Source organism: Megalobrama amblycephala, linkage group LG17 (assembly GCF_018812025.1).
Source record: "Megalobrama amblycephala isolate DHTTF-2021 linkage group LG17, ASM1881202v1, whole genome shotgun sequence".
Taxonomy (NCBI): Eukaryota; Metazoa; Chordata; class Actinopteri; order Cypriniformes; family Xenocyprididae; genus Megalobrama; species Megalobrama amblycephala.
Genome location: NC_063060.1, coordinates 29,584,995 through 29,606,652, shown reverse-complemented (window position 1 = coordinate 29,606,652; position 21,658 = coordinate 29,584,995). Strand labels below are relative to the sequence as shown.

The following is a 21,658-nucleotide window of genomic DNA, read 5'->3' as shown; positions in this document are numbered from 1 at the left end:
TTATTATTTTTTTTTAAATTCATTTGTAGTATTTAATCAAAATAACTTCCCCTCCCTCTTGCAATGACATCTCATCTCTTCTCTGATGCTCCAACTTGCCTCGGTATGCATCGACGTCACTTTACCGCCGGAACGCGCTCCCTCAGCTGGACTGAGTGGCAAAAGAACCTGCTGCGTAACTGGATTAATAGGAGAAACGACGAAAACGCGAGTAAAACTAACGAATTACCCTAAAGGTTGGACTCGAAAGTGTTTCTTATAACTTGTCAAATAAACCTAATCCATGGATACTGACATGCAGCCAGGAGTCGTGTTTCCTGACATTTATATGTGCCTGATTTGACGCCGGAAATACATAAAGCAAATCTGGCTGTGAATATAACTACAATATCGGTAGGTTTAAATCTGCTTAATCACTTATATCAATGTTATATCGTCATATTGTCCAGCCCTAAAACATATATAGTTTTATAGTATAGTTTTTGACAGTGTTGTTTATTTAAAAACACCCAATTATGCATAATATAAGATGGAAAATATTTGATGAGTCGTCAACATAATATATAACAATACAATATATAAGGCATGATTTTACCTCAAAATCCAACAATTCGACACAAAATGATAACTGCAAATCCATGTTTCTCTGCTGGAGTCCAGCTGTTTCTGTGAATTGCAGTGATCCATTTGCTTCTTTTTCTGTTGCTTTCTCTAGTTTTTAAATATATACCTCAGGGTTTGTGTCAAATCTATTTGTACAGTTAGCCGCAAAGCTCTTTCCCGTTTTGAATGTGTTTTGTGTGTTTTTCGCGACATTCACGCTGAAAACCAATGCTGCTGCTCAGTCTTTTGCCACTCAGCGTGCGTGACCGCAGTCCTAACGGTCGACGGTGACGTCACGTGCATACCCTCTATAGACCTTATTTACCAGAGAAACAAGCGCGCCGCCATCTTTATAAAATTGTCTTTGAACTTCCGTTTTGCGGTAGCTCTGTACATTTCTATGGCATCGCTGTCAAAGAATAATTAGTTGGTTAAGTGGATTTACTTGTTGTAGAGTTAATGAAAGTTATCATGAGCATTGTTATGTTTAAAGCAGATGTCTTAACAAATGTCAGTAGATTGGGAAGATTTTAAAACGAGCAGTTCATTCATAAATGTAATATCGCTGTGGAAATACAAACCGGAAGTCAAAAGACAACAAGCGCAACGCTGAAAAGGGGCGGGGCTACATAAGGTCTATAGTATGCCTAGTAAGGGCTTGATTATCTGGTTCAGGTGTGTTTAATTGGGGTTGGAGCTAAACTCTGCAGGACAGTGGCCCTCCAGGAGCAGGATTGGACACCCCTGCGCTAGGCCATGCACTTTTGTCTCACTTTTGCAAATTGCAAATTTTGCACATTGTTCAGTTTCCTGAACTACAAATTCCAATGACCATTCAGTTACAGTCAATCTTATCGGCAACCCCTTCCAGATTCACAACAGGAGCGTTTGGGTGTGAGAATGGATCACTGCTGGCAACAGTGATGGGATACACCTGATGCTCATTTTTCCTCATCGCTGCCACCATAAATTCAGCTTCATGTCTTTTCCATGCTGGAACAGCTTCCTTGATGCATGTGTATATTTCAAGACTGGTCCCTCCATTTTTTTTTTTTTTTTTTTTTTTTTTATCTATTTGAAAAGAGGGCATGATCTCAGACCTCATAAAGAGATCTGTAATCATTTCAAGTATTCTCACAGATTGCTCAAGCTTTTTGTACTAATGCCCCTTTCCATTCATAATTACTGCAATACAGCATATTGCACAGTTATGCACATCTATTCCAGCTGGAAAGATAATTGTTGGCAGATTCAAAGCATAGCAGCGTGGAAAACCCAAGTTACCCCAAATAAAATCACTGAACCTCTGCTCCTGGACCTCCATTTACTGGAATGACTCCCTAAATAATGTCAAGTAGTTCACCTGTTTTAAATTAGCTTGAAAACCCATGACCAAACTATCTGTTGGAATGAGAAAGTGAAGATTAGTTGCAATGCATAACAATAATCCCAGTAAGAGCTGCCTTCTATCTAATCTCTGACAAATCTTGCGCAAGCCATCACAGAGGAATGTGAATAGATCTATAAAAGGTTAAAAGGCACGTATTCTGCATACCTTCAAACAAATGGTACCACAATTATGCAGAAGCAAACAGTGAATTATCAGGAACCACATGCTTGTCATTTCTCCACATACTTGTCTTGTTTTTTTTTTGAGTTAGTATTCTTTAATCTGTATATAATGATCTTTTAATTGCTATGACTTGGACAGTTTGGCACACTTGTAATAGATTCTAATTTTCTAACAGAATAATTTGACTCTGGTGATTAGTGATAATCCTTGAAAGGCACAGATGTTATTATCATCTTTCAGATACTTATACAAAGCTGATGTTTTGTTACCCCTCTCATCCTCGCCGGATGCGCTCTGTGAATTTCCTGTGATATGCTGTTGGTCGTGCCCTTCACATTCCTCCCATAATTCCCACGCTTTTGCTCACCATACACACCATTACTCAAAACACATATTTTTGCCAGCCTTCACTAAATATTTTCTTTGTCCTTTGACTGATTTGATTGTGCTGATGTTTTGAAAAGCACCTATTGTTGTAAAGAGGATGTTATAAGTCGGGGGGAACTATGGCTTAAACAAAGCACACAGATATAATAAAGATTAAAACCATAGCTCACGCAAAAATGAAAGATATATTTATTCACCTTCATGTTGTTCTAAACTCTGATATTCTGTGTAACAAAAGCAAGGCATATCCTGATCATTCTTTTCAATTTATTAAAAGTGAATGAGGGCCATCAAGGTACACATGACAAAAAAAAAAAAAAAAACATAATTAAATGTATTTACTATGACATATAATTGATTATTAAAGGGTTAGTTCACCCAAAAAATGAAAATAATGTCATTAATTACTCACCCTCATGTCGTTCCACACCCGTAAGACCTTTGTTCATCTTTGGAACACAAATTAAGATATTTTTGATGAAATCCGAGAACTCAGTGAGACCTCCATTGCCAGCAAGACAATTAACACTTTCAGATGCCCAGAAAGCTACTAAAAACATTTAAAACAGTTCATGTGACTACAGTGGTTCAGCGTTAATGTTATGAAGCGACAAGAATACTTTTTGTGTGCCAAAAAAACAAAACAATGACTTTTCAACACTATCTAGTGATGGCCGATTTCAAAACACTGCTTCGAATCTTTACAAATCGTTTGTTTCGAATCAGTTGCACCAAAGTCATGTGATTTCAGTAAATGAGGCTTCATTAGGTCAGAAGTGTTTTGAAATTTCAGTAGTTCACGTGTCTTTGGCAGTTTGATACGCGATCAGAAACATTGACTCAAAACTAAAGATTCATAAAGCTTCGAAGCAGTGTTTTGAAATCACCCTTCACTAGATATTGTTGAAAAGTCATTATTTTGTTTTTTTGGTGCACAAAAAGTATTCTCGTTTCTTCATAACTTTAAGGTTGAACCACTGTAGTCACATGAACTGGTTTAAATATGTCTTTAGTAGCTTTCTGGGCATCTGAAAGTGTTAATTATCTTGCTGGCAATGGAGGCCTCACTGAGCCATCAGATTTGATCAAAAATATCTTAATTTATTTTCCGAAGATGAATGAAGGTCTTACGGGTGTGGAACGACATGAGGGTGAGTAATAAATGACAGAATTTTCATTTTTGGGTGAACTGACCCTTTAAGTCTTCGATAACAATGTGTTATGAACAAACAAAATTTTAAACTGTCATTGATAAAATCTAGCAACATCCAATTCATGAACAAATCATACTTTTGGATTTGTTAAATCTTTTAAAGGTGCCATCGAACGTTTTTTTACAAGATGTAATACAAGTCTAAGGTGTCTCCTGAATGTGTCTGTGAAGTTTCAGCTCAAAATACTCCATAGATTTTTTTAAATTAATTTTTTTAACTGCCTATTTTGGGGCATCATTAAATATGAGCCAATTTATGCTGTGCGGCCCCTTTAAATCTTGTGCTCTCCGCCCACGGAGCTCGCGCTTGCCTTAAACAGTGCCTAAACAAAGTTTACACAGCTAATATAACCCTCAAATGGATCTTTACAAAGTGTTTGTCATGCATTCGGCATGCATGCATCGGATTATGTGAGTATTGTATACTGTTATATTGTTTACATTTGATTCTGAATGAATTTGAGGCTGTGCTCTGTGGCTAACGGCTAATGCTACACTGTTGGAGAGATTTATAAAGAATGAAGTTGTGTTTATGAATTATACAGACTGCAAGTGTTTAAAAATTAAAATAGCGACGGCTCTTGTCTCCGTGAATACAGTAAGAAACGATGGTAACTTTAACCACATTTAACAGTACATTAGCAACATGCTAACGAAACATTTAGAAAGACAATTTACAAATAACACTAAAAATATCATGATATCATGGATCATGTCAGTTATTATTGCTCCATCTGCCATTTTTCACTATTGTCCTTGTTTGCTTACCTAGTCTGATGATTCGGCTGTGCACATCCAGATGTTAATACTGGCTGCCCTTGTCTAATGCCTTTTATAATGTTGGAAACGTGGGCTGGCATATCCAAATATTGGGGGCGTACACCCCGACTGTTACGTAACAGTCGGTGTTATGTTGAGATTCGCCTGTTCTTCGGAGGTCTTTTAAACAAATGAGATTTATATAAGAAGGAGGAAACAATGGAGTTTGAGACTCACTGTATGTCATTTCCATGTACTGAACTCTTGTTATTTAACTATGCCAAGATAAATTCAATTTTTCATTCGAGGGCACCTTTAAATCATTCTTTTGGATCTTGACCATGAATCAGTTGATTCAGTTTACAAAGCTGATCTGAATGATGTTCACAATTTTTAATTGAATCAGTTCTAAAGTTCAACTCACTGATTTCTTCTTTTCCACAGAAGAAAAGGGGTTTCAAACAACATGAGGGTGAGTAAATGATAACAGAGTTTTAAATTTTGTGCGAACAATCCCTGAAATATCTTATTTGAAAATGAAATAAATGAAAATGATAATTCAGCAAATGTCTCACAGCTTTAAAATAACCTTGAGTAAAGGAGGTGACCAGTTGCATCATAATAATTTGAGGGTGTCTTGCAGGACTTTTCTTCTTTAGTTGTTGTGTTGTATCAGGCCTGTTTCCATGGATTTCTTCTGTTACAAGATGAATGACTCTCGTTTCACTTCCATGTAACCTCAGTTATATAATGGCACACTGAAGTCAATATCAGCCTGCGTGAAATGGCTGTATTTGTGCCTCTTATCCACTGAAGTGTAATAGTACACAGAGAACTAGGTTGGTTACATGTAAACAGAGCCTTTGGTCACATAATTTCACCCAGTTGAACAGAACCAAATGGAAAAAAGCTGGGTGAATTCTCAAAATATGTTTTGGCAACAAGTCAGACACCACTTACTTATACAATATAATCTGGATTCAGATAATTACCAGATGGCAACCTACCCTGCTGATAAACTATATTTAGCTGAGTTGTGGATCAGATGTAGTACATTACAAAAATCTGTAGTGTAAAAAGTATTTTAAAGTTGATGGTGGTATTATCCCACACATTATCATATGGTCAGTTAAAATGACTTGTATTTAAGGACATTCTTCCACAGTGGTAAAAATAGTCTGCTTGTGTTCCTTCTACACAATGACTCTTTTTCAACATGACAAAACACTATTTTAAGCTCACTCAGCTGATAGTTTCTCAGCAATAAAGAAGTGGTGTTTAGTATGTGTGTAAGTACAAAACAAATCTAGCATTTAAGCATTTGTAATTCAAGCACCATTAAAGATAATGAGATGGTTCTTGTGCTAAACACTATGAACTAACTTTGTGAAACATGCAACAGTTAATATGATGTCTATAATATATTAACTGTCACATGTAATATATATATACACCGAACAGGCATAACATTATGACCACCTTTCTAATATTGTGTTGGTCCCCATTTTGCTGCCAAAACACCCCTGACCTGTTGAGGCATGGACTCCACTAGACCCCTGAAGGTGTGCTGTGGTATCTGGCACCAAGAGCAGCAGATCCTTTGAGTCCTGTAAGTTGCGAGGTAGGATTGGACTTGTTTGTTCAGCACATCCCACAGATGCTTGATTGGATTGAGGTCTAGGGAATTTGGAGGCCAAGTCAACACCTCAAACTCGTTGTTGTGCTCCTAAAACCATTCCTGAACCATTTTTGTTCAGGGCGCATTATCCTGCTGAAAGAGGCCACAGCTACCAAGGAATACGGTTTCCAAGACAAGGCTACCTCATTCCTTTGCTCCGTGGTCCAGTTCTGATGCTCACGTTCCCACTGTTGGTGCTTTCAGCGGTGGACAGGGGTTAGCATGGGCACCCTGACTGGTCTGCAGCTATGTAGCCCCATACGCAACAAACTGCGATGCACTGTGTATTCTGACACCTTTCTATCAGAACCAGAATTAACTTTAGCAATTTGAGCTACAGTGGCTCACCTCTGGGATCGGACCACACAAGCCAGCCTTCGCTCCCCACGTGCATCAATGAGCCTTGGCCACCCATGACCCTGTCGCCAGTTCACCACTGTTCCTTCCTTGGACCACTTTTGATAGATAAATAGTTAATAGTAAATAGTTAAATAAATTAAAACATATAAAAATAGAAGTTATTTTAAATTGCACAAATATTTAAAGGTGCCCTCGAATGAAAAATTGAATTTATCTTGGCATAGTTAAATAACAGTTCAGTACATGGAAATGACATACAGTGAGTCTCAAACTCCATTGTTTCCTCCTTCTTATATAAATCTCATTTGTTTAAAAGACCTCCGAAGAACAGGCGAATCTCAACATAACACCGACTGTTATGTAACAGTCGGGGTGTACGCCCCCAACATTTGCATATGCCAGCCCACGTTCCCAACATTATGAAAGGCATTAGACAAGGGCAGCCAGTATTAACGTCTGGATGTGCACAACCAAATCATCAGACTAGGTAAGCAAGCAAGAACAATAGCGAAAAATGGCAGATGGAGCAATAATAACTGACATGATCCATGATAACATGATATTTTTTGTGATATTTGTAAACTGTCTTTCTAAATGTTTCGTTAGCATGTTGCTAATGTACTGTTAAATGTGGTTTTAAGTTACCATTGTTTCTTACTGTATTCACGGAGACAAGAGAGCCGTCGCTATTTTCATTTTTAAACACTTGCAGTCTGTATAATTCATAAACACAACTTAATTCTTTATAAATCTCTCCAGCAGTGTAGCATTAGCCGTTAGCCACGGAGCACAGCCTCAAATTCATTCAGAATCAGAAGTAAACAATATAACAGTATACAATACTCACATAATCCGACGCATGCATGCCGCATGCATGACGAACACTTTGTAAAGATCCATTTTGAGGGTTATATTAGCTGTGTAAACTTTGTTAAGGCACTGTTCAAGGCAAGCGCGAGCTCTGTGGGCGGAGAGCACGGGATTTAAAGGGGCCGCAGCATAAAATCGGCGCGTTTATAATGATCCCCCTAAAATAGGCAGTTAAAAAAATTAATAAAAAAAAATCTATGGGGTATTTTGAGCTGAAACTTCACAGACACATTCAGGGGACACCTTAGACTTATATTACATATTTTAAAAACATAATCTAGGGCACCTTTAATTAACAATATTGCTGTTTTAGTATAGTTTTGATCAAATACATGCTAAAACATTTTTTAAAAACTTTTTTTTTATATGTCTGTGTGTACTAGTACATCTCTTAAACCCATATTTAACTTTCTTTTTTACAGTGTGTTACATTTGTGCTACATTTATTTAGTTGTAATTGTTACATTATGTCAAAAGTTTTCCTTAAGTGTCCATAAACTTTTTAGGGTCTATATATATCCTTCTTCCTCTTGTCCTCCATCACCTTGGTGGGCAAAACCACTGAGTGTGAACTATGTGCTGGATCAGCAGTAGTGGGGGCAGCTATTTGCTCAGGGGCACACATGGCCGGTTAAAGCAGGGACTCACATGAATAAACGGCATTCTCCTGATCCAGTGAAAAACTATTTAGAGGATCTGCACCAACTCCATCTGTAATTGTTTGTATTGCCTGTCACTTTCCATGTCATGAATTGATTTCACTGCTTTTGCAATTCCATAAAGTCCCTGTTTGATTTTATGGAGTAATCCATAATTCTGCAGAAAAATCAGAGTTCGAACCTATGTGAGGAATGAACAACTGTTGTGCTGCTCATTCCACGTTTACAGTTTCTCAGCGAGTCATGAGAAGAATTTGAGTGTGAGACACTAGAGGTGAGGAATGTTGTAGATTAGGCTAATAATGTCTAATGACACTTGTGAGAGAGGGTACAAAGCATCACATTCACACACAGACATACAGGCAAATGATTACACCATAAGACAAACAACTGTCTTTTGTCTTTGTATTTAAAGCACTCCATCTTCTAAAACAGAATTACATTAGGGAACAATAATACAGCAATTGTGACTTGTATAAACATTTCTTTATCTATTGTTGCGAGGATAGTGCTCATGTGACCAGCACCGATAGGTTTCATGAGAAGGTCATGTGTCTATTTATTTCTCATTTGCACTCTCACATCCACAGTACCAGAGTGGGTCTGTTTCCATTGTATCCCATGTTTATACTATATCTATATGCACAACAGTTAGTTCTTGTCCTTGAATGTGTGCGTTCAAAGTCAGACCTGAACTTTTCACTGTTTGCATGACTAGTGTTTGTGCGTTGCATTAGTGGTGGGTATTTTACACCGACTCTTTTAGCAGGATACATCAATACTCAAGTAGGTGGCGCAAAGTGACTTTATGAGCAAGTCATTGAATCAGATTAAACAATTATCCATATAGGAACGAAACTGCTATCTTTATGAATGAGTCATTGAAACATTCACTCCACCAAAATTTGGTCTACTCCGGTCTTTGTTTGAAACTATTTTTGATGGCAGAGCAATAACAGAAATAGTAATTGGGAAAATAGTGCTATTAGAATGAAAGTTAATATAGGCTATTGTATAAAAGCAATACCATGCTGCTCTTAGTTATTCCAGCCCTGCTGAAAAACCCAGCATAAACCAGCATTAATTCCATGTTGGTCCAGCTGGTTTATGCTGGTTAGTGATGATTTAGTGCCACCCTAGCTGGTGGAGTAGCATAGTCATCTGAAATTTTGGTAAAATGGTAAAATGTGAATCACAGTTTATATTCTAGAGGCAAAATAATAAACATCAGTAGTGTGTGATTACCATTTTGTACTTCTGTTGCATCAAGTTCTTTTTAAGAGTGTCATGCACACTTAGGAACTCCCAAGTGTCAAAATACAGCCGACAGCCACTGACCCCAAGACAGTTTGTAGAATTTCAAAGAATTTCACTGCAGTTAGGAGCATGACACATTGTAGACAACAGTGACAGCATGCAATTTAAACAATTGCTGAAAGTGAAATAATTTAACCAAAGTCAAAGGGCCAAGAACCTGTGATGTCCCAAAAAAAAAAAAAAAAAGTACACTTCCATAATGTACTTAAACTGCTCTATTTTTATGCACTTATTTTTTCTACTTTTGGTGGTTGATTATGATTTCACTTTTTTATCATATTTAGTTAGTGTGTAATGTTGCTGTTAGAGCATTAACAACATCTTCAAAGTTAGGACGCTCAAAGTTCAAAGAAAAGGGATATATTTTATTTTAAAGAATTCTCTGTTTAAGGACCACAACAAACAGCTGGTAGGGACTACAACAAGCTTCTTCCCGTGTTAGTGACATCACTAACCCTAAAATTTACATAAACCCTGCCCCCGAGAACACGCAACAAAGGGGTGAGGCCATGTCATGTCATAAAAGCAAGATGACAATATAAGTTATAACTGTAATTAAACTAAACTATACCTGTTCTATCTTCATGCAGCAGATATTCTCTGGCTTTGTAGGATCTTACAACAGTTCCCACAGGAGCGATTTATAGATTATCATGACAGAATATGCTAATCAATAACTTTAAGATTAATTCCACATCAGCTACATAAATTCATCAACTAACCATTCAGAAACGTCCTTTTGCATTCTACATGTTGTCACTTCTTCTTGAGTCTCTTCATCATTGACTGACTCCATTTTGAACATAAAAGGCTGAACCGTTTCTGACATTTTCAGTGAGTCTGCGTGAGGTAATCAGAGCTGCTAAAATGAGCTCTTGAAACTCCGCCCTCTTCTTGGGAGCAGCAGCTCATTTGCATTTAAAGGGACACACACACAAACAGAGCGTTTTTTAACATGCTATAAAAAATGATCTGTGGGGTATTTTGAGCTAAAACGTCACATACACACCCTGGAAACATCAGAGACTTATTTTACATCTTGTAAAAGTGGCATTATATGACCCCTTTAATATACTAGAAATTCTTCTTTAGTACTTCTTATGATAATCATAAGAACATCTAAGTGTACTCAACTGTGCTACCACTTGTAGTAGATTTAAACCTGTGTATGAAAAGAAAGTGTATGAAAGATGGGTTCAAGTGGTAACATAATGATTTACAAACTGTATATTCTATCCCCTAACCCTAAACACAGCCCTCACAGAAAACTTTCTGCATTTACATTTTCAAAAAAACATAATTTAGTATGAATTATCAGCTGTTTTCCTAATGGGGACAAAAAAAATTCCCCCAAAAAGGTCAAAAATATGTGGTATTACAATCCATTTAGTCCCCACAACGTAGGGTTTACCAGGACCACACACACAGAGAGACACACACACGTTTGTATGACTTTATAGGTGAGGACATTTCATACAGTACAGTCCAAAAGTTTGGAACCACTAAGATTTTTTATGTTTTTAAAAGAAGTTTCGTCTGCTCACCAAGGCTACATTTATTTAATTAAAAATACAGTAAAAACAGTAATATTGTGAAATATTATTACAATTTAAAATAACTGTTTTCTATTTGAATATATTTGACAAAGTAATTTATTCCTGTGATGGCAAAGCTGAATTTTCAGCATCATTACTCCAGTCTTCAGTGTCACATGATCCTTCAGAAATCATTCTAATATGCTGATCTGCTGCTCAAGAAACATTATTTAATGTGTACAATTGTACAAAATATTTGTGTACAATATTTTTTTTCAGGATTATTTGATGAATAGAAAGTTCAAAAGAACAGTGTTTATCTGAAATCTAATCTTTTGTAACATTATAAATGTCTTTACTGCCACTTTTGATTGATTTAATGCATCCTTGCTGAATAAAAGTATTAATTTCTTTAATTTCTTTTCAAAAAAATAAAAATTCTTACTGACCCCAAACTTTTGAACGGTAGTGTATAATGCTACAGAAGCTTTGTATTTCAGATAAATGCTGTTATTTTGAACTTTCTATTCATCAAGGAATCCTGAAAAGAAAAGTACACAACTGTTTTCAACATTGAAAATAATCATAAATGTTTATTGAGCAGCAAATCAGCATATTAGAATGATTTCTGAAGGATCATGTGACACTGAAGACTGGAGTAACGATGCTGAAAATTCAGCTTTGCATCACAGGAATAAATTACTTTGTCAAATATATTTAAATAGTACACAGTTATTTTAAATTGTAATAATATTTCACAATATTACTGTTTTTTACTGTATTTTTAATTAAATAAATGTAGCCTTGGTGAGCAGATGAAACTTCTTTTAAAAACATTAAAAATCTTAGTGGTTCCAAACTTTTGGACTGTACTGTATAGACTTTTGTTTTTATTGGTTAATAATATTTTAAATGTCCTATCCTGACCCCTAAACCTAACAGACACCTGCATTAGATTTTAATACGAACATGATTTGGCCAATTTATGAGCATTTGTAATTGGTGAGGACATATAAATTGCTCCTGTTAGAGCGTGTTCATAAAATATTTTTAAAAAGAAGAGTTCAGATGGTTTTCTTTGAAGACATCTTATATTTATGCTGATATCAAAGGCTTGTCTTAATAGAGTTTTGTTCTTTATATCTAGATAAAGTGGCCTGGAGCAGTGCAGGTCCATAAACAACTTAGTCCATTGTAGGATATCTCAGTGGCTCATGCTTCAATCGCATCTTAAATCACAAATGTGCCATGAAAATATGCCAGGCCATTTGCGGCCAATAAAGGCAGAATTGTGATGAGAATAGAGCATCCTCTCTAGTCCCCCATACCAAGAGCCTGCTTTGTACGACCCGAACAACCACATCTGATCCCTGTTGTGCCGAGTTAATTCTCTCCGTATTTTCTCCTTTCAGTTGTCTTCTATTCTAAGTCTTGTGATTACTTTAAACAGCCCACAAAGCAGTTTATAACTCAGAGGTCTAAGATATCATGGTGGAGGCTGAAGGAATGGAGATATTCCAGTTTGGCTCCCAAAGGGGTTGTGGGAGAAAAACAAAAGTGAGAGAACTCTTATTGAGGGGTGTCAAATGGAAGATCGCACTAGGAGGTGCTTTGATGTCTTTCCATTTGCTTCCAGGAGTGATACTGAGGAAGACCTAGATTTTCACAGATTTGTACAGACTTGCCAGTGACTGCTTCATTCATTCACACCTGCAATCAAGCAGTTACATGTCCACAACATGCTTGTTTCCCATTGAGTCACTGTCTAAGACTTAACTGGAAATACCCTGCTATCAGTCTAATCAAGAGGTGAATGTGTATGGCGGATTGCTCAATATCATAACAAGGGAGCAAATAAACGTAATTTCCTAGTTATTTTAAACATCTTCTCTTGGTCTAGTGCTCTTTCAATGGAAATCTAGTGCTTGATCTCAGAGAGTAACTCTGTGGAATTCCAACCTTTCCCATTTATTATTGCTTTAGTCAAGAGGAACCTGAGGATTCATACACAACCACAAGGCAACTAAGAGAAGTTACCACCCTGTCTGCTGCTGTTGACTTGCTGGTTTTAGACTATTGAAATAAACTGAAAGTACAGGGCAAAGGTATAAACTGTCCCATTTTGTGCAATGTTCATGATTTAATTTGATGTTTTCTTGGAAAACAGTGTTACAACCTTCTCCGTCTACTCAGACAATGATAGTTCAGACTGAACAGATAAACTAAAGAACTGTGCCCAGAGAAAAATAACTTTTCAGATGCTCATAATTATGAAACCATTCAATCAAATAGAGGGTGCTTTGAAGGTATGGGTACTATGAAAGTATATTTCTTTAATAAAAGTAACATACAAGAGGAAAGAAAAAGTAAAATCATTTACTACTTGAAAATATGCTTAAATATTTACCAGAAATGCCTAAATACACAAAGCTGATCTTCTAGCTCTGGTTATTATTCTTGTGTCATGTGTCAACACGTCTGCATACCTTTCAGATTGGGTCACACCTTTTGACACCTTTTCTCTGTTAAGGTGACATCACTTCTCAGCCTTTCTGTAGTAGGTTAACACAGGGCTTTATGTTGCCACGGATTTTCTTTGACCACAACAACTGGACCGTTTTCTTAAATTACAGGACTTTCAGTTAAAACCTGAGCGCTGGTAGCTGCCTTCTGTGAAAGCCCCCGTGGACGAAAGTGGAACTGCAGTTGCTGTATTAAATGGCTCTTTTTTCTCTTTTCACTTTTGATCCCTGAGCTCACACATTCCGATCATTCCAGGCGCGCTTAGTTATTTATGAGAGCAGAGCGCGCGCCTACCAGCTCATAATCCAACCAGACCTAAACGCGCGCGCACACAAACAAAACGAGGAGATAAAACACAAACAGAAGATATTAGTTGGATTACTTGGATTATTACACATGCCATTAACAGAATCCGTGTGGAATGAAAGTGGTAGTTGGTAAGTTGGTCGTTCTATGGAGTTTAATGGTCAATAGCAGCGAACGCGTAGTGACTAAATCGGCAGAAAAACTTAATAGATGTAACTATAAATGAGACGCCGATTAATACGAATGGCTTTGAGGAGGATACATTGTTTGACGAAACTGTTTCATGTTTATGACGTTTAATTAGCTTGGCACGTGCTATAGGAATAATGAAGATTTGACACTGAGCTCGCGTGAGCGCGCTGCGTTTCTATTGATTAAAACTTGTTTAGCTATATCATTGAATAGTTGTTGGTGAATTTGTGTTTTGGTTTTATTTTAGAATTTGTATTGTTAATTTTTGTATTATTAAGTTATGTTCCAATACTGTATATACTTATTGTAGCCCTAATTATTTATAAATAATACAAATATATTAAAATATTATTATTATTAACTTCAAATATACTTTAAAATGTGTATCTATTTTCTTTGGTGTAACTCAGTATAGTTTTAGATTTTTATCATATTAAATATTTGCATATTTGGCTTAAGTAAAACCAGTTAAATCAGATGTTACAACAAATTACAACATTTAAATGTAGTTTTTAGTGTTTGTTTAGATTTATTTAGGTACTTTTGCTTAAATATGTGTCTATGACACTTTCTGTAAACTGATGAAAAAATGATGCAATTTCTGATACTGATGAAAATGACAAACTTTTGAGAGTTTAAACATGGCTTCTTTCTTTCTTTCTATAAATAACTATTATTAACTTAATGGAATCTAAAAACCATAATCATTTGTTGAATGCGTCTCTTGCCCTCTAGGTCCAGTTCAGTTCATAAATACTCGTCTTCATCAAATAAAATGAGAGGTGAAGAAGCATCTGGTACTGTTCTGCACAGACTAATCCAAGAGCAGCTACGCTATGGAAACCCCACAGATGCCCGCACACTCCTGGCCATCCAGCAGCAGGCCCTGCGACGAGGAGGAGGTGTTGGATCTGGCAGCGGAGGGGCTTGTTCTCCACAGTCTTCATCTGAGAGCCTCAGCCAGGAGGAGCAGCATTCTCCTCAGCTCTCTGCCCGCCAAGAACCCCAAGGTCAAGAGCACCAGGTTGACTACCAGCACTCTGAGAACTACACAACACACCCACACCATGATGAGGAGCTGCCCACCTATGAACAAGCCAAGGCCCACTCTCAGTATTTGGCCTCCCAGTGGTGCCAACCGCACAGGGGCTGCTCACTAGAGGATAGTGTAACAAGCCAGATGCCCTGTAAGGAAGAAGACAGCTGGGACCCGAAGCGAGCCCACGTACGGTCACTGAGTGAGCGGCTTCTGCCGTTTTCAATGGAGCACAATAAAATGCCTGCAACATATTCTGCCAGTTACCCTCAGATACATGGATATCATGCAAACCAGCACTTACAATATAGCCAGCAAGGACTGGAATACAATAAGCAGGTGCCTTATACTGAGCACCCCTTTCCTGTGCGACAAGCAGCGGAGTATGAACAGTGCTACAAAGCACCACCACCATTTAATTCCCAGCACAACAGGTAGAGAAGACCCGATCAATGGCATAATTTATACTTAACCACAGCCCACATTCGATTTTGTAACCCAGTGTATGCATTTCCTGCAGTTCTGACGTACTTTGTAGTATGTGTCATTATGACTAACAGTCTGTTGGCTGATGCTATGGCGAAGTATGCAATATGCTACATGCTAAAGTAGTTTGTCATCTAACTATGCTAACATACTGAGATGAACTAAATCCCACTGTTTAGTTTTTCATCTAACATGATGATTTTTACCTTGTTCTACTTCCAGACTTCAAACACCTGAAGTTTGCCATAGACTCTCCTCATCTCCACCTGCTGGCAGGGAGGTCGCAGCTTGCAGTCGCATCCAACTGGAAATGCTCATGAACGAGAATAAGAGATTGAGACAGGAGCTAGAGGGACACACTGAGAAAGCCCTCAGAATTCAGAAGGTAAAAGACCCTGACATTTTTGTGAAAAGAAAAATGTGGTAATTAGCTTCTGAATAGTTATTTGAGCAAGGCTTAGCTGCAAATATGGTAAATACAGATCTTAATGGGACACCCATCTGAAGATAATGAGGTTTAATAAAAAGACACAGGCTGTTTACAACAGGTTATATGTAATGAATACAAAATGGCTATGGATACAAAGGTTTTGGAGACATTTGAGCAAGGCTAAGCTGTAAATACAGATCTTTATGGGACATCTGTCTGAAAATAATATATTTTCATATATTTATAATATATATTTTTATACATACTATTATTATAATATATAATAATTTCTCACACATACACATAGACACTATATTTATATATAAGTGAGTGATGACAACTATCAAATGACGATACACAGCGATGCAATACATAGAAGATTATTTTCAATAGCTTTTCATTTCACTTTGGCTAAATTCCAAAAGGCCATGAAGTGTTTCCAGTGGATTACATCAGTGAAGTTAAGCTGTTGCTCACTCTGAAAGAATGATAATTACACAGGTTTGAGCATTTACCCATCAGGCCACTGCCTTGTGTAAACATGCCTGGGATGATGGAGTCATGGTTAATGCCATCCTGGTCTTTCCATATGGCACTCCTGAACAGCTTCTCTGTTCTCTGCTCTTAATCACAACCAGAAACATTGCTAACCACCTTTGAGTATTTCTGAGGCCGTCATTGTCAGACGGACACATCTGACATGCTATTTAAATGTCTCTTTATTTTTCCACCAGCTGGAACAAGAGATCCAAAGGATTTCAGAGGCCTATGACACTCTGATGAAGGGCTGTGCAAAAAGAGAAACTCTGGAGCAAGCGCTAAGAAACAAGCTGATGGCTGAGATCAAGAGGCTGCAGCAATCAAGCATTCAAGCGGCAAAAGAAGCCGAAGCTGCTGACCAGAACCAGCATGTTATTGAGAAGCTCCTTCTGCAGAGTGAGTTCATGAACACGGCCACATTAAACCTCATTACTGTTTCACATGCTCTGGAAACTTCTTAACCCAAATGTTAGATCTGTTTTTCTGTTGAGTCATTTTGCTTAAAGAGGGAATGTGTTTCCAATTAGAGCATTCCAAAACAGGAATTTCAGTCACATAACTGCATCTGAGTGATCTGAAAAGAGGATTAAATGTTAGATGTGACCTTAGCTTTGTGGGGGAGAACGCCTGGGGACAGTTAACCGCTGCCAAACATTGTCAATGCTCTCGTTTGATCCACATTGACAATTAACATGTTCTGCTCAGCCTCACTTCCTGTTTGCTGAAAGTTGGAAGGGGTGGGGAAAATGATGAGTTTTGCAGTGATTGGTAGGAAATAAGCAGAACAATCTGAAGCTCTGAGATGTGGGTCAAAGGGAGAGTGGGTCGCTGCTTCTCCTTCCCTCTGCATTCCTTAACCGCTTGCGTAAATGAGGCGCTCCGGACTTTGCGATTGAATTCCTCTTGTTATGGGCAGGAAGTCAATGGGGAGTGGTGCTGGAAAGGGCCTGCATAAACATTCCTTCAGCCTCTTTCTCACGTCCTCACATAAATGCCTATGCCTGTTATGACTGGACATAATGGCTTAGTTTGTACCGAAAACATTTATGCAACATACATTGCCTTCAAGCCATTTATTCATTTGAACCTAGGAGCCACAAAGCATGTCAAAAGGTCACCACCACTTACGAAATTGCTCACAACACAGAAATATGATATAATATATTATAATATAACATAGTGATACAAGCTATTGGCTGTAGAACATTTAGTATTTTAGTGTTAATTATAATTATATCGGTTTTAATCATTTTAGTTTAAGTTTTAGTAATTTTGTTATGTGCGCAAAAAAAACACCACCGTCCCCACCATTTTTGTAATACCAAATAACGCTCATGGACATGCTTAATCTTGGCATGTGGGGGCAACAAATTGGATTTCTTTGACTCTCTAAGCATCTGACCTACTCATATCAATTTAATTTACAAACACAGATCTCAATTTTTTTTCTTTCTATCTTGTTCTCTAACAGATGAAGAACAGCAGCTGCAGTGTGCACATCTGGAGCAGGAGGTTCAGCATCTGCGAAACGAAGCGGAGAACCAGCAGCGCAGGAGCGAGGCCCTGGAGAGCACCCTGAGGTCCACACAGACACGCAGCCAGCAGCTGTGGACGGAGCTGCAGAGGAAGAGAGCATATGTGGAGAAGGTTGAGCGTCTGCAGAAGGCTTTGGCTCAGCTGCAAGCAACATGCGAAAAAAGAGAAGGGTTGGAAACGCGCCTAAGGACACGACTAGAGCAGGAACTGCGGTGCCTCAGAAATCAGCAGGTACTGAGACAAACGGAGCTTTGTTTTTGTTTTTAATTGTTCAGATGTGACTTAGCACTGGGCTATTTCCTTCCAGTGAAGCTAAGAATAGCATGAGACTTCAAATCGGTACATCAACAACAATCTTACACTTTGTTTGTTTTTCTGTTTCCACAGCGGCAGTCTCAGCCAGTCGGAGGAGCGTCCAATGTGAGTGTGTCCACACTGCAGGAACATCTGCGGGAGAAAGAAGAGCGCATTTTGTCCCTGGAAGCTGACAAGATGCGCTGGGAGCAGAAATACCTTGAGGAGAAAACCATGAGGGAGTTTGCGATGGATGCCGCTGCCACCGCTGCAGCTCAGAGGTAAAAGATGAGCTCAGTGTCAAATTCTTCGGAGCATATTAAGTTTTGAAGCAATTTCTAATCATTTCCTTCCTGTACTTCACAGAGACACAACCATCATCAACCATTCACCCTGTCATTCCTTCATTGAGGAGTTCCCATCATCTGAGATCCGAAACCAGGAAGTTGAAAACAGGTAAGAGAATCACCTTCAGTGCATCTAAAATTAAATTTCAGTTGTTTAATGAACCATTTTGGATTGTATAGACTCATAAGGTTCATATTTTGTCAGGATCCGTGCCCTGTATGCTCAAATCCTGGAGAAGGACACAGTGATTAGCTTCCTAAAACAGAAGCTGCACCAGGATCAGAAGGGAGAGTCAGGTGACTTCCGCCCAGCTACTACTGAGCCCTCCATCACCATCTCTCATTCAACGTTCACACATATGGCCCAGGGCAAAGGTTAGTGTCTGAATGCTAACATTGACATTAGAGTTCACTGCTAATTAGTGTTACTAGCTAAGCTTTTACTATTTACGTTAGCGTCTGATTAATATTAGCATTAGTGTTCACTGCTAATTAGCATTTATTAGGTAAGCTTTTGCTAGGTAAGTTACTAGCTTTTACTAGCTAACTTATTGTCTGACTAACATTCGTGTTCAATGCTAATTAGCATTCACTAGGTTTGTTTTTACTAGTTATTTGCTTGTACTAGTTACTAAGCTTTTACTAGCTAAGTTATTGTATGCAGGGCTGTTGCTATTGGGGCAAAAGGGGGTGACTGAATACCCCAGCTACGGACAAGATTTCATGACTAACATTGGCATTAGTTTTCACTTTATTTTTTTACTAGTTAAGTTAGTATCTAACTAACTTAAGCATTAGTGTTCGCTGCTAGTTAGCATTTACTAGTTAAGTTTATAGTCTGACTAAAATTAGCAACATTCTTCTATGCTAGTTACTATTTACTAGTTAAGTTAGTGTCTGGCTAACATTAGCAACATTCTTCCATGCTAGTTACTGTTTACTAGTTAAGTTAGCATCTGACTAACATTAGCAACATTCTTCCATGCTAGTTACTGTTTACTAGTTAAGTTAGCGTCTGGCTAACATTAGCAACATTCTTCCATGCTAGTTACTATTTACTAGTTAAGTTAGTGTCTGACTAACATTAGCATTAGTGTTCACTGTTAAGCATTGGGTTCTCAGATTGACAAAATTAGCTGAGAAGAATTAGACCTTAAAATTGTAACTAAGTCTTATGAATCTCTTTTCCAGGGAAGAGTCAATCCAATGACCAGGCGGCTGGTACGTCTGATTCCACACTCACTCCGGTAGTAGCCTGGGGACAACCTGAGCCAGTTCTGTCAGAGAAACAGACAACAGATCAAGCCCCGTGCACAGAGCCCAAAACCAGTGAGTCAACTTTTAGTTGTTTCTGCATAAGATGGGATATGAAAAAGTAACTAAAAAATGACACACTTTAGTGTGGAAGCCCATCATTCGTCTCAGAGTAAAAATAAGATAATTGAGAGACAAAGTTTAAAATAAGAAATTAAGTCACATTGTGTGATAACTGGTTATTTTTTGTTACTATTTTTCACAGATAACATCCAGAAAGCACCGTCTGCTGTGGACCTTTTTAAGGGCCTGGATGATGTGGCGGCTGATGCAGTGGAGATCTTCATTTGATGAAGAACACTTGGACAAGATATTAAATGGGAAGATATTAAATGACACCACATCACTATACTGTTGTGAAGAAAGAGTCCAGCTAAAAAACAGAGCTGCTCAAAATCTCATGTAAAAGAGGGAGCTGAGCTCTTCTCTTAAAAGTACATCTCCAGTCTGGTATGTTTTGACAGATTAAGTAGTAAACCGCATTACTGACACTTATGCTTCTGGCGAGAATCCTACGTTTTTGGTATTTAAAGCCTTCCCGTACAGGATTGCATTGTCCCTCCTCTCAGAAGACTGTGGTAACTTCACCACATTCCAGTTCAGTTGTCTGTCGTCTTGAAACTGAGGCTCTCACATGCATCTTTTCCACCCCACCTTTACTGATTGTTATAAATGGTTACATTTTTCTCATATTTTTCTATTTATGGCTGCTACGCCCTTTTTTGAAGTTATTATTTTACATTGCATGCTTAACATTGTCACATTGTGCAAGACAAAAACATTATTTAGACCTAAGAGTCTAAGTGAATTCTGAATTGTGTTTTGTTTTTGAATGTGTTCGCTCTTAAATGGCACATTTGCTGGTCAAGGTGTCGTTTCAAAGTAAATATTAATATATATTTTGTACAATTATTTTGTGTTGTGTTGGAATGTAATGCTGAGGAACTGGTGCCAAAGAGCATTTCAGTAAAGTTGTGTAAACACACGACCAAGGGTTGACCTCTTCTATTTAATCCATGAAAGATGTGAATGTTCTGAAACATTTCATACATTTACAATAAAGCTATTAATATATAAAAATGTGTCTGTTGGTTTGTGAGGCACTTGTGAAATTGTTGTTGGTTCTAGCAAGCAGCATCTACTGGATTTTATCCCATTTCGCACATTCTAGGTCGTGTTATTCCGGGGTTTTCACATACAGTCTGAGAAAGATGAGTAATTATAAGTGAATGCCAGTGAGGGGCATTCCAGCTCTCAAATTTCACCACAGAAAACCTCGCACTATTTCCCTCAGGCTCACCTTTATCCGCATTTCTGAGTCAATCAGACAAACATTCTGCTTTTGAGAGAGAACAATAGATACCTTGCTCAAAGCTGACTTGCCCAACCAATCCAGCCTCCTATTCTGTGAATACTGTCACTGACAACTCAGTATTTCTTACATCCTTTTTAACATTTAGTGTTGATGTCATACTCTGTTTCCAAATAGGACAAGGCTACATCTGTATTAGATACATTGTTTTGTTTTTAACAAAACTGATCTTTGTGACTGTAATGAGAGGCATCTCAGATATGCATTGCTCATGAGGAAGTTGTTGTGATTTTACTGTAAGTCAGTTGTGCATGGCATGCTAGTACTCAACTGTGTGAAAACTGGGCAGCTCGCATGTATGTACCCCAGATTAATTCAGGTAAATAAC

General features: G+C 37.9%; 1 protein-coding gene across 1 annotated transcript; it reads left to right on the top strand.

Annotated features, from left to right (window-relative positions):
- The first annotated feature begins 13,527 nt into the window (after positions 1–13,527).
- amotl2b (angiomotin like 2b) lies at positions 13,528–21,038 on the top strand. Its single transcript, XM_048164026.1, has 10 exons — positions 13,528–13,914; positions 14,711–15,445; positions 15,720–15,882; positions 16,662–16,863; positions 17,939–18,234; positions 18,391–18,578; positions 18,664–18,753; positions 18,850–19,019; positions 19,836–19,973; positions 20,164–21,038. The coding sequence occupies exons 1-10, from the start codon at positions 13,874–13,876 to the stop codon at positions 20,247–20,249; spliced, it is 2,109 nt and encodes a 702-aa protein (XP_048019983.1). The 5' UTR covers positions 13,528–13,873; the 3' UTR covers positions 20,250–21,038.
- Positions 21,039–21,658: the final 620 nt, after the last annotated feature.

What these genes read in the sequence shown, in the direction of transcription:
- amotl2b (XM_048164026.1), top strand. Translation starts at nt 13,874, where the DNA reads ATGCCATTAACAGAATCCGTGTGGAATGAAAGTGGTAGTTG. An exon ending in TGGAATGAAAGTGGTAGTTG is followed by an intron (nt 13,915 to 14,710) that starts GTAAGTTGGTCG and finishes CTTGCCCTCTAG; the next exon opens with GTCCAGTTCAGTTCATAAAT. An exon ending in GCCACCGCTGCAGCTCAGAG is followed by an intron (nt 18,579 to 18,663) that starts GTAAAAGATGAG and finishes TGTACTTCACAG; the next exon opens with AGACACAACCATCATCAACC.